General features: G+C 40.8%; 2 protein-coding genes across 2 annotated transcripts; one reads left to right on the forward strand and one right to left on the reverse strand.

The window, feature by feature from the left end:
• Nucleotides 1–5,197: 5,197 nt before the first annotated feature.
• hspa8b (heat shock protein family A (Hsp70) member 8b) lies at nt 5,198–10,511 on the forward strand. The gene is made up of 9 exons (XM_071912862.2): nt 5,198–5,320; nt 6,376–6,585; nt 6,673–6,878; nt 7,254–7,406; nt 7,848–8,403; nt 8,543–8,745; nt 8,953–9,151; nt 9,266–9,498; nt 10,008–10,511. The coding sequence occupies exons 2-9, from the start codon at nt 6,381–6,383 to the stop codon at nt 10,191–10,193; spliced, it is 1,941 nt and encodes a 646-aa protein (XP_071768963.1). The 5' UTR covers nt 5,198–5,320; nt 6,376–6,380; the 3' UTR covers nt 10,194–10,511.
• A 278-nt stretch (nt 10,512–10,789) lies between these two features.
• On the reverse strand, nt 10,790–11,961 carry lim2.3 (lens intrinsic membrane protein 2.3). Its single transcript, XM_071912877.1, has 4 exons — nt 11,787–11,961; nt 11,240–11,389; nt 11,007–11,141; nt 10,790–10,851 (listed from the first exon to the last, which is right to left on the reverse strand). The coding sequence occupies exons 1-4, from the start codon at nt 11,959–11,961 to the stop codon at nt 10,790–10,792; spliced, it is 522 nt and encodes a 173-aa protein (XP_071768978.1).
• Between the last annotated feature and the right edge of the window lie 903 nt (nt 11,962–12,864).

Genomic DNA, 12,864 nt, shown 5'->3' on the forward strand with positions numbered 1-12,864 from the left:
AGATTATTATTATTTTATGAAAGTTACAGTTAATTAAATTATGTATTGTATTTCTGACTTTGAACATCATCTTACCTTAGGAAGAGCAGTATTTAGGGTCGTCGACAGAGCACATGAGGAAATCTGTGTCTGCTGCATCTGTGTTGTCTCCTTTAAAATGACTGACAGAGTGCCCCTACCCCCCCGATAGTGTGTGATACTTTAAATTAGGACCCATGGCAAACATAAACTCAATAAATAGTTCCATCTATTAAAACTGCATAGGCGGAATTGGGTGCTTTTGACTGGGGTCCCCCAGGACCCCAATACATTGGTATTTTTAAAAAGCACTAATTAAAACAGAAACAGAAAACAATGATATGAAGTCATTAGGAACAAATTGATTGACAAAGTCATGAAAAATTGGAATGATAGAATAAAGCACCTGTGAGATATGACAAAAAGTATACCTCTGGGGTCTGCGGGTACCCCAGTCGGTTTTAAACATGTTTTTAAGTTATAAATGGTTTGTTCACGTTTGTATTGTTTCTAAACACTGAAGCAAAATGGACCTGTAATTTGAGTTATGGTGCAATCCGCAAGTTAAGATAATTACCCAGTCTTACCCAACAAACATTTGGCTGTATAATGAGTGTAGAATTGATGTTTTTAAGAAAATGCTGGAAAATGCTGGATTCTAGAACACTTCCCAAAATGATGTCCTCTTGTTGTTGTGAGGAATGAACAAAATTTTGGGTGCTTTTTTGACTATTAATTGTCATGCTATATGTCTGCAGCATGGTCGCATTAATAATGTGATATTTTATTGATCCAAGTAGAGAAGTTGTCTTTTAGGTTGCCCCCCCACCACAGGCAGGACAGAGCACAGGGTCAGATAGAGAGCTGGTAGGCAGTCAGTGTCTTGCTACACCAATAACAGTGATTTGTCACCACAGGTAGTGCAATTTGGGCTATATCACTGAAGAAGGTGTTCAAGATGACATTTCTGCATTGAGAGATGGAAAAGTTCCCTGCGCTAAAGCTGTAACATTCAAAACTAGTAATTTGTACCTTGGCTGTACTGAAGAGCTGCTGGATAGTGTAGTGTGGTATCTTCCGGTTGACATTTCATCTTAAATTCTATGGATTTAATTTCAGTGGAACAAAGCAAATGGATACATGTTGATTCATGCTATGACATATTTCAAAAACAAAACCATATAATCCATAGTTTGCTCATACCAAGGAATGTGTATTGTACTGGAATAGGCAAAAGTTTACAAGTGGAGCGTGGGAATGAACTTGATTTTGGCTCCCTACATAAAAAAAAATGTGTCATCTGATTATCTGGTTGAAATTGTTCCAATGTTGTTTAATCCAGTCAGCTCTAAATTTCCACTAATGCGTTAGGCATCATCTCAGAGGTTGGTTTGGAACAACATATATCTTTCTCAGGAGGGTAATGTTAATTATTAATGGCTGGGAATTATGTTATGTAATGGAAATTACTAATGATCACTGTCTTGGGTATGGGCAGGGAGAGTATCATCGAAAACCAAAATGTATACACAAACAGTTTTTTCAGTTTACATTTCAAGGACCGGCATCAACGATCTGATAACACCTATTCTCTTTGGAGATTTTCTGAGGTGATAAAAGTCTCATTATTGTTCTTTGGAGTGCAAGTATTGTAACTGATCAGTTTTTGTTATGGCCTCAGGCTTTAAATTGAATATACAAAATTTCTCTGCAGTTCTCTTACAGTCAGTGAATAAAAGACACACCTATCTGAGAGAAATCCTGGGTCTTTTGTGCGGCATCACAACATGAAAGGGACTTCTAACTTTCCTATGTCCCCAAGGACAACACTACAATACACCGTGTGGGTTCAGCCTAAAAAAGGTGCATGTTAGATTACTTTAGACGTATCCAATGTCAAATGCCAGTTTTAATCTGTCCTTTGTTGTCTAAACAACTATTTGTCTGCAAGGCATGCCATTGGTGTTACCTGGACACTCAATAACTTACCAGGGGCACATTTTGCCAGCACTTGGACCCAAACTGCGTAAATTTGGTTACACCTTGGGAAAAATACTAATAGTCTCCGTGTCAGGTACAGGCCTGTGGCACATCTAGGTCAGGGCACATCTTTAGAAACAGATGCGCAGTATGAAAAGGGAGCCAATAAGTGTTCACTGCACATTTTAGTCTTAGAGAACATACAGTACACGCTGGTGTTGTAGTACTGACTTGTACTGACGATGACTTGTGACTCGACTCGGACTTGAATGTTGATGACTCAGACTTGGATGCGGACTTGCGCACTGAGGACTTGAACTTGAACTTGGGATACTTGAACTTCAATCACCTTAGGCTACACATATTTTCAGTATTTGTTAGTGTAAATTTGTACCTGAAAATCTGGTTGGTTAACAATATAGCCCTACATGTAGACATAGGCTATGAAAATTTACCTTACAACACAACCACTGACAGGATGATGGAAGCGTGAGCGTGCGGTGGCTGGGAGTGAAAACAGTAACAGTGAAAAGTGATACCATTGTATTGTGAGCTTTGCTTACATAGATTAATAAGCCTTTTCGAGCCATTAAATGGCTTGAAAAGTAGTGCCAAATCTAAAAGTACAATCAAGGAAAAGACTGTTCTAGCATAGGTTTCTTGAACTCAAAGTGGTTTCTCAGGACTCAAGTACTGAGGACTCGACTTGAACTCAAATTCGTACATTGAGGACTTGGGATTCAACTTAAACTCGAGGTTTGGCACACAATATAAAATAATCACAATATAAATGAGCCCTTTAATGAAGCGTTTGAAACCTTCAGTACTAGGGCATTTCCCTGATAATCTCTGGCAGCTTGCTACCCTCTCAGGTTATCCCCATTCACACAAAAAGGGAAATGACAGTGATTGTTCCATGAGACATCCTCTTTTGTGTCTACATGTAGACACAAAAAGATAGATGCATGCAAAGATAGAGGCATCTATCTTTGTTCAACTGCCATAATGCTCAGCTTATTCTCAGCATAAAGTGTCTCTTTCCATATGTCCCATTAGACTCACAGGGGTGTGTTTGGTTTTCTGCTGAGCTATACTTTATATACGTTTATCCCTCCCACTTTGCAACAATGCAGGCCACTGTACAATAAACTCACATGTGTCAGTGTGTGAGACTCGTGGAGACGTGAGGAAGAACACAATAGACTTCATATATTCCCAAAGGGAACAAAGGCTTCTATGGATGTTTACCCTGATACAAGAATGGCCGTCATGTTTTTGTCGCAGGACAAAACAAGTACCGTGTCTCTGTAGGCGAGTGATACTCAAGTCTGAGCCAGAGGCCATGTGCAAACACTGAGTGGCTCTTGGAAACATTCCAGTATAAAATGTTATTCCTTAACAGCCTCAATTACATCTTAATATCACACAATGGCCATGGTGAATAGTCAATTGTCCGGGAGGTGTCCATTATTTGTATCAAACCAGACACTTTTGTTCAAACTGTTTCTTTGCTAAATTAACAATCGAGCAAGGTGTCATTTTAGTCATAGCCCGACTTGAGTTGAGAATCCACAAGTTGGTTATCAAGCACTCCTAATAAATAATGATGTTCAGCCTGTTATTATATAGCCTAACTGATTATTTACCTGCCTTCTCGCATCCATTCATGCTTATTGCATCAGCAAAATCATGTGAACTTTACTTTGCCTCAACATTATTAAAATAATTTTCAACAGACACTTTGTTTTGTATTATTCCTTACATGTTCTACACATTGAGCATAGTTTTTGAGGTCTGTAGTCAATGTGTAATACTTTTTTCAAGTTGCCATATTAGTATTTTTTCCTCTAACGATAATAATAATACACTTTGTTTGTATAGCTCATTTCATTCACCAGAGAGCAATACAATGTGTTTTATATAAAAACAACAGAGACTGAAAAACAGGAAGCAGGAGGAGAAAAGAGGAGATAAAATCCAAATAAAAGACACTGGAAAGTTAGAAAGTGTGGCAACTCTATAGAGTCAAAATGTAAATAGAAAAGGACAGAGTTGTTTAATCTATCCATACGTTGGATTTCTCTTCAACAGTTCACGCTGTAGGCTGACTCACTACTTAGTCACACTCCCCAGCACATGCAACACCTGAGCAGAGGATCATAACATGTGTCACCACAGCAACAAGGGAAGGCCACTTTTTTTTTCCTTTTTTTCTTTTTCTTTTTTAGGTCAGATTAGGACACAACTCTTTCAAGTAAACAGTAAACCAATCCCAGGGCCTGTTACAAAGCTTGATGATTTGTGACCCAGTTCTGAGTTATTAAAAAGACACCCTAACCTGAATAACTCTTATCAAACATATTATATAATAAATTGTTTGGCGCTACATTGTAGAGGGATTAGTTAATATTACCCACATTACCCACCTGAGAAGTAACAAGTAAGTTTCCTTATGCCTCTAGAATGACTCACTTATAACTGGGCAACACTGAAGAGGATGCGGTGAAGTAAGCATATCCTGGCTCCCTATTTGCATTCGTTACATTTATCTGCTTTCCTATGAACTACTTCACTACCACCCAATGATTCAGCAGTTGTCCAGGTACTGCTGCCACATCTCAGCATTTGAATTTGGTCAATAAATTTAGAAAGAGAATATGTGTATAACTTATAGGATAGGCTACATGAAGTCCAATGTAGGGATTTGACAAAATTTTCCAAAAGTATTCAAAATATTCATTCTGTATGGGCTTTTTAGGTTCCCTTGGACGCAACGCATTGAGCCTCTTGCCAAATTAGGTCAGGTCCTTTTCAAAAAAATTTAACACTGCACTGCAAGTACTTGCAGCGTCATTCAGCCTGCAAGAACATTTGATATTTGATCTAGCTTGTTAACAGAACTCTACATAACTCCTCAAACATGAGACATTTGTGTTGCCCTTAGGAGGGGAACATATACTTTAGGGGAATTAACTCTTTCATCAAACTGTTTCATGTTTCTGGGCATAGAGATAAAAACAGTTTTATCTCTATATTTCTGGGATCCTGGTAGCAACTACTGTAGACGTTTGGCAAACAATATTTTTAATTGGACAATTTGGACTGGCTGTGAAATGGTTGGCATGTGATTGGCTGCAACGCTTCTCCTGTGTTCTAGAGTGTTCTGTGTGGAAATGTTCTCAAGCCAGCAGAGAGAGCAGTTTCTCTTTCAGAGAACTGGGAGGAACCCATCAAATTCACTCAGGGTGAAACCTGCCAGTGGCACTGAAGCAAATCACTGCAACGTTAGGCTGACAAACGACACATTCAGAATTTAACAAAGGTAAGTATAGGTGCATATGTTGTGGTGTCATTTGAGCAGGAAGATAGACAAATAGTAGCGTATATTGCTAAACGTCAACTAACGTTAACGTTAAACATTCGGTAACGTTACAGGTAACTTAGCTAAGTTTTAGTTAACGTTGAATAATCAACACAATTTTCGCTGTCGCCCAGTTAATATTATTTATTATTTGCCAACTGAGATAACCTTATTTAAGCACAGCTGCATATATTAGCGAGTTCTGTTGTTGCCCTGGATGCTGTAAGTTAACGTTACTGTCTGTAGCTTGCGAGCTGTCTGAGAAATAAAGTTAGCCAGCTAGGAAACAAAGTTAGCAGGTAAGAGATGAGACCGCTAACAAGCTGGTGCGTGCCTGCCCAGTCAGACTGGGGCTTGCTGTCACGTCAGGACTTGGCTGGCTAGCTGGCTAAGGTATGGTAAAGTGGTTTAGCTTGAATGCTTGGCTTGGTAATTATTGTTAACAATGTTACTTGGGTGGCACACAACGCATCCTGACTGGTGTACAACTGGTGAACCGAATGTTCCAGCAATTTCTCAACCACCCAAATCCAGGAATGGCACGCCCTCTTACTGTAGCTGTTGTTGTGATAATGATGCAGCATTCACTTTACTGTTGTTGTATAATGAAGGCCAATATGACTTCCATCACGTTAAATGGGTTGACATTATATTGATGGGCTGCTGCTGTACTAGCAACACTAAACTGCCACCCTTTCTGTTGTTGCCATAATAAAGACAGCTGTTGTGTTGCCAAGCTGTCAGAAGTGGGAGGCTTGAAAACAGGTGCTGGGGACCTTCATTGAGACAATTTGGTTCCACTTATACTCTAATAATAGCATCATGCACTTATCCCATACAGAAGTGTTTCTTGGTAGCCACCCATAGTGCCTAGAGAAGTCATTTTTACCCAGATTTTCAAAACCCTAGGCTGTTCTATAGAAGATTACAGTGCTTTTGAGTGTGGCTATTGAGTTATTGACATTGTCAATAATATACCATAATTTAACAATCTAATAATTTTCCCATTAACTCAGGAACCATGTCAAAGGGACCAGCTGTTGGCATTGACCTGGGCACCACCTACTCCTGTGTAGGGGTGTTTCAGCATGGCAAAGTGGAGATCATTGCCAATGACCAGGGCAACAGGACCACACCCAGTTATGTTGCCTTCACAGACACAGAGAGGCTGATTGGGGATGCAGCCAAGAATCAGGTGGCCATGAACCCCACCAACACAGTATTTGGTAAGAAAACTTTATTGCACAAAGTAGAAGTACAGGCAGTGAGCTCTGCTGCTTTTGCTTATTCATCTCCTTTTATTCTCCCCTCAGATGCAAAGCGTCTAATTGGACGGCGGTTCGATGACAGCGTCGTCCAGTCAGACATGAAGCACTGGCCATTTACAGTCATTAATGATTCGTCCCGACCCAAAGTACAAGTGGAGTACAAGGGAGAGACCAAGGCCTTCTACCCAGAGGAGATCTCCTCCATGGTGCTGGTCAAAATGAAAGAGATCGCCGAGGCCTACCTTGGCAAAGTAAACAAGTATACTTAATTTCTGTGTCATTTGTCTGTGTCACAGGGGTGGTCCACATACGCAATATACACCTCATAAAAAATAACTACATTTGTTTCATAATTATTGCATAAACAATGCACCACCGGAAGTTGCCAGGTTGTTCATCAGAGTCCACTGTTTTGGATGTGTTGTTCCCAACATGCAAATGTAAACAAAACCTGCACAATTTGTGTCCTGTTCTTTTGTTTAAACAGAGTAGAAATCTGTCTGCTCTCATTGAAGTAAATATGACTAAAATAAAATTTAAAAAACAGACTTGGAACAATTGGTAATATTCACAGTTGTCATTAATGTCTCATTAACTAAGTTGTTGTAACTGTTTCCCTTCTGCAGTCGGTGACCAATGCTGTGGTGACTGTGCCTGCCTACTTCAACGACTCTCAGCGTCAGGCCACTAAAGATGCAGGGACCATCTCTGGGCTTAATGTCCTCCGTATCATCAACGAGCCAACGGCTGCTGCTATTGCTTATGGCCTAGACAAAAAGGTGAAATAATTCATAAGCTACAGCTTCCTATATAATACATACTTTACTTTGATTATAGATATTAGAGACGTATTGACAAAGTGTTTTTTGTAGTTGCATGCTAAAGGCCCTATCTATAATTGCAGTAGCCTATAGCTCACCCTTTTGAAAGACTGTCACTCCTTTTAAGGGTTTGTTTACATAGTGATTTATAGGATTGAAGTCTTATTTTTTTTTATGACAGCTTAACATATTTTGACAGTTTCACATGGCATTTAAGGCTCTAAAATGTCTAATATTTGTAACCACTGGAGTACAATAGACCTGTATTTTGAGGTTTTGATAGATTAAGAAAGTTTCAAAAAGCTTATTTTCCACCTACGTCCAAGTCTTCAAGAATACAAGTGAATATACCCAATATTGAGATGGTCAAATAAATTCCAGATTGTATTTAAATTACAGGTTGGATCTGAACGAAATGTCCTTATCTTTGATCTGGGCGGTGGCACATTCGATGTCTCCATCCTGACTATTGAAGATGGGATCTTCGAAGTGAAGTCCACAGCAGGGGATACACACTTGGGTGGAGAAGACTTTGACAACCGCATGGTCAACCACTTCATCTCAGAGTTCAAACGCAAGTACAAGAAAGACATCAGCGACAATAAGAGGGCTGTGCGTCGTCTGCGCACAGCTTGCGAGAGGGCCAAGCGCACCTTGTCCTCCAGCACTCAGGCCAGCATTGAGATTGATTCTCTGTACGAGGGCATCGATTTCTACACCTCCATCACCAGGGCCCGATTTGAGGAGCTAAACGCAGACCTGTTCCGTGGCACCCTGGACCCCGTGGAAAAGTCTCTCCGTGACGCAAAGCTGGACAAGGCCCAGATCCACGACATTGTCCTGGTGGGAGGCTCCACTCGTATCCCCAAGATCCAGAAGCTGCTGCAGGACTTTTTCAATGGGAAAGAGCTTAATAAGAGCATTAACCCAGACGAAGCTGTGGCCTATGGTGCAGGTATGGCTCCTGTATGCTCTTTTCTTAACATAAAAGGCATAACTAACCTGTTGAACTAAAAAAAAATCCTGACCAAGAGATCATCTGACAAATGTGTTGCTACAGATTTAACTTGCAAATCCACCTATTTGTTTTGCAGCTGTGCAGGCGGCCATCTTGTCAGGCGACAAGTCAGAGAATGTGCAGGACCTGCTGCTGCTGGATGTTACCCCCTTGTCCCTGGGCATTGAGACTGCTGGAGGAGTCATGACTGTGCTCATCAAAAGGAACACCACCATCCCCACCAAGCAGACCCAGACTTTCACCACCTATTCAGACAATCAGCCTGGTGTGCTCATTCAGGTATGACTGCCATCTTCTTTTGCCTCAGCAGAGTTGTGGTTTTTGTATATTTATATATGTTTGTATCTTGACTGGACTTAAACATGTTAATTAATGAAGGAATAATTTGATAATATTGACTCAAAGATACTTAAAATGGGTTTAGAGCATACCTTTGAATTTCAAATTAATCTACGTTGATGGGTTGACCTGAGATTGTGCCCGCAGGTGTATGAGGGTGAAAGAGCCATGACCAAAGACAACAACCTTCTGGGGAAATTTGAGCTGACTGGAATCCCACCAGCCCCCAGAGGAGTTCCCCAGATTGAAGTGACCTTTGATATTGACGCCAACGGCATCATGAATGTGTCTGCGGTTGACAAGAGCACCGGCAAGGAGAACAAGATCACAATCACCAACGACAAAGGTAAACTGTAAAGGACTTTGCTCAAGACATTGTGAAATTTGACTTATTCATCTTCATCTTCATTTTGTCAGTATCTTTCTAACAAAATCCATCCTTTGTTCTGCTACTCATCAGGTCGCTTGAGCAAGGAGGACATTGAGCGCATGGTCCAGGAAGCTGAGAAGTACAAGGCTGAGGATGACGTGCAGAGAGACAAGGTGTCTGCCAAGAACGGCCTGGAGTCTTACGCCTTCAATATGAAGTCGACAGTGGAGGATGAGAAGTTGAAGGGCAAGATCAGCGATGAGGACAAACAGAAGATCCAGGACAAGTGTAACGAGGTCATCAGCTGGCTGGATAAAAACCAGGTATGAATTAGGTGGATAGATGATGCAATGTGACAATCAAAGATTACAATATACACTACCAGTCAAAACTTTGGACACACATTTTTCTTTATTTTTACTATTTTTCACATTTTAGAATGATAGTAAAGACATCAAAACTATGAAATAACAAATGCAGTGACCAAAAGAGTGTTAAACAAATGAAAACTATCTTATTTTCTGATTCTTCAAAGTAGCCACCCTTTGCCTTGATGGAAAGGCATAAATTCAGACATAGGCATCAACGTCACTATTTATATTTGTCTAAAAAAACAAATTTCAAGCATTTAAGCACAAGCATTTAGATATGACTTTAAGATAATGAAAAACATAGTACGTTCAATCAGGTGTGTCCAAACTTTTGACTGGTAGTTTCAGATCTCTCCAGATGCAGTGTGGGTTTTTCTAACTTTTTTGAACACGTGTTTAAACAATCGTCAGCCCGGTATCAGATTGACATTTCAGTCCAGCTTCTTTCTCTCCGTTCTCAGTCTGCGGAAAAGGACGAGTTTGAGCATCAGCAGAAGGAGCTGGAGAAGGTGTGTAACCCCATCATCACCAAGCTGTACCAGAGCGCTGGGGGAATGCCGGGTGGGATGCCAGGTGGCTTTCCGGGGGCGGGTGCTGCTCCCGGAGGAGGAGGATCCTCTGGCCCCACCATCGAAGAGGTCGACTAAACCATGAGTTGTCCTCTTGCCTCTTTTGCGGTTGGTGTGAAGAGTGATCGCCTTGACAACAGCGCTGAATTATCGAAATCATTATATCCAGAATCATTAACCACCTGTTTTATGGGATAAGTTCATATTTGTATATGCTACGCTAAAAGCAATACCTCTGTGGCCTTTTGGTGAGCATTCTCTCCTACAGTGTCCATGTTGCGTTCAGTTAAACCAGTTAATGTTTACATTACCACAGCATGTTTTTCTTTGTGAGTTGGTCTACAGGGTTGAAATGGTTGCTATTGCACTAAAATAAAGATTTTTTTGAATTCTGAATCATCCTCATGTTTCATCACCTTTACTGTACCAATTATCAGGATGAACTTCTCTGCTATTGTTTTTGGATGTTATCACTGCTGTTTTATTAGTATAGAGAAAACTTTTTTTAACTGATGACAAACAACTATTTTGGATATTCCCATTTATTTTGCTTATTCTTCAATGTCCAGGTTAACAGGAAAAGTGTAGGAAAGTTCACAGGGATATTGGTTCCTCATGGCCATAAATAATGGACCAGTGCTGGTGTGTGTGTGTGTGTGAAAGTGTTTGGCAGATCAACGTGAGTTAGAGTTTCTTGGGCATTCATGCATCCGGTAGGCACACATGTAGAAGATACCTAGAAAGAGAGAAATCCAGGTTATACAAATCACAAAGATGTGCATTATTCCGATAACAAATTAGTAGGCTTATTAGCAAAGTTTGAACATTTGAATGAGACACAGTTGGTTCCTGCCTAGAAGTTTGCAGGTGTCCATGTGATGGCAAACATACCTGAGAAGAATGTGAGCACCACAGCCACCCAGCCCATTATATAGGACCAGGAGAATCGCCAGCTCCCATAGCGTTTACCATAGTAGTTCACTGTCACTCCTGTGTAGACAGCCATTGCCAGCAACACAAAGAAGCCTACAGAGAGAGGATAAGATCATGAAGTTCAACTGTCTTTATATCAAAGCTGCATCAGAGAGGCTCACATGAGGCCATACTGTAGGAGAGGAGCTTACAGGAGATGAAGAAGAGGATGCCAGCTGCGAATGTCTTGTCAAACCCATCAAAGGAGGAGTAGTGGATGAAGGCCATGACGCCGATCACAATGCCGATGAAACAAGCCAGCAGGGAAAGAATCATGAAGGCCCGGGTTGCATCCCAGTACGCTGGAGGTGAGAGAAACAAGAGTGCAAGCCTGAGATCTGGGAGACTACATTAGCAAGCGCGTCCACTATTAAAGACACTGTTATGCCTAAGGACTTAGACAGTGATGCAGTAGTGATGTGTACATAAACAAGCTGTCTATTAACATAGCATTCCTACATAAAAGACATCATTCTGAGGTATCTGAAAGATCTCTTTATAACATTTACCAAACTACTTTTTCACTGGGACCCGAATATTATATTTTCTGCTATCAACCAGCCCAACAAAGCCCTAAACTGAAGGAACCCATGTTCCTTAGGGTTAGTGACTGAGTGACAGGGAACTGATGAATATGAACGAGGATCCGCCAGCCGTCCACAAGCAATGGAGGATATCCTCTGAATCTTGCTCTCTTACCAATGCTGTCTGTGTGTGTCATGCATTTCCCAGGCACACAGTAACGCCACAGGCCCTGGTGCATGTAATTGTTGGAGGTACGGTACTGCATCCAGTAGTCAGTTGCCGTGGAGACAATGAGGAGTATGTTCCCGACTCCGGCACAGAACAACCCGCCTCCCATGAAGCTGTACATCCTGCCAAACACACTGACTAACACAGAGGAACAAAGCGGGTCAGGGCCTTGCCACATCTGCCTCCCTGCTACACCAATTAGTGTGGGTATTCTCTGTTACAGAGTAACACTGGCCATGAATAAAACAACATCCAAATACATGCAGCACACAGTGAGGATACATGTTATCATAGAGCTGGACCAATGATAGGAACAATACTTCTTAGACAATAACATTGAGAGAAACTCTGTAAGATAGACAGGTGGACAGGTCTATTTAAATGCAGCAATGGAAAAAAAAACAATTACTCTTTATCTATGTAAAATGTATTGCACAGGTATACACACACTGAATTTCACATAGTCACACATTCCAGGTTTTTATATATATTACCTACCTTTATCTTTTTTTCACAGAAAAAGTCAGAGATTCCAATATTACGGGGTTGTCAAAGCACAGAGGAGCCCAATATTGCCCAGGGTGGCAGGAAAGTTTTGTTTGTGCATAGGAAACCGAGCGAACAAACGGCCCGATGGAACAATGGAGCATGCTGAGCCACAACCAATCACAGAGGATGAGTTTTGTGTTTTAGGGAATCTGCTGAAAATACAAAACTGGTAAAGCGCTGTGCACGTCTCAGTAATACTGATGACACAGGGCTTTCAATTCAAAATGCTGCACAACCACACACAGTAAACCAATAGTCTGCAATAGGCTTAGCTTTAGTATTGCTGGAAAAGTTAATTTAACAAAGATTATTTCACAGGTGAAGTGAAGTGGTAAAATTTTGAAATATGGGTCTTCGGTCATTTTGAACTTAATGTGTCTCCTTGCCTCTTTTATGTTAATGCAAAAGCAACAGTTTCATTGAAGGTCACACACAGAATGTAATGATTATTCAGTCATTTTTTTTTACCCCATAG

The sequence above is a fragment of the Centroberyx gerrardi genome, chromosome 6 (genome assembly GCF_048128805.1).
Source record: "Centroberyx gerrardi isolate f3 chromosome 6, fCenGer3.hap1.cur.20231027, whole genome shotgun sequence".
NCBI classification, from domain to species: domain Eukaryota; kingdom Metazoa; phylum Chordata; class Actinopteri; order Beryciformes; family Berycidae; genus Centroberyx; species Centroberyx gerrardi.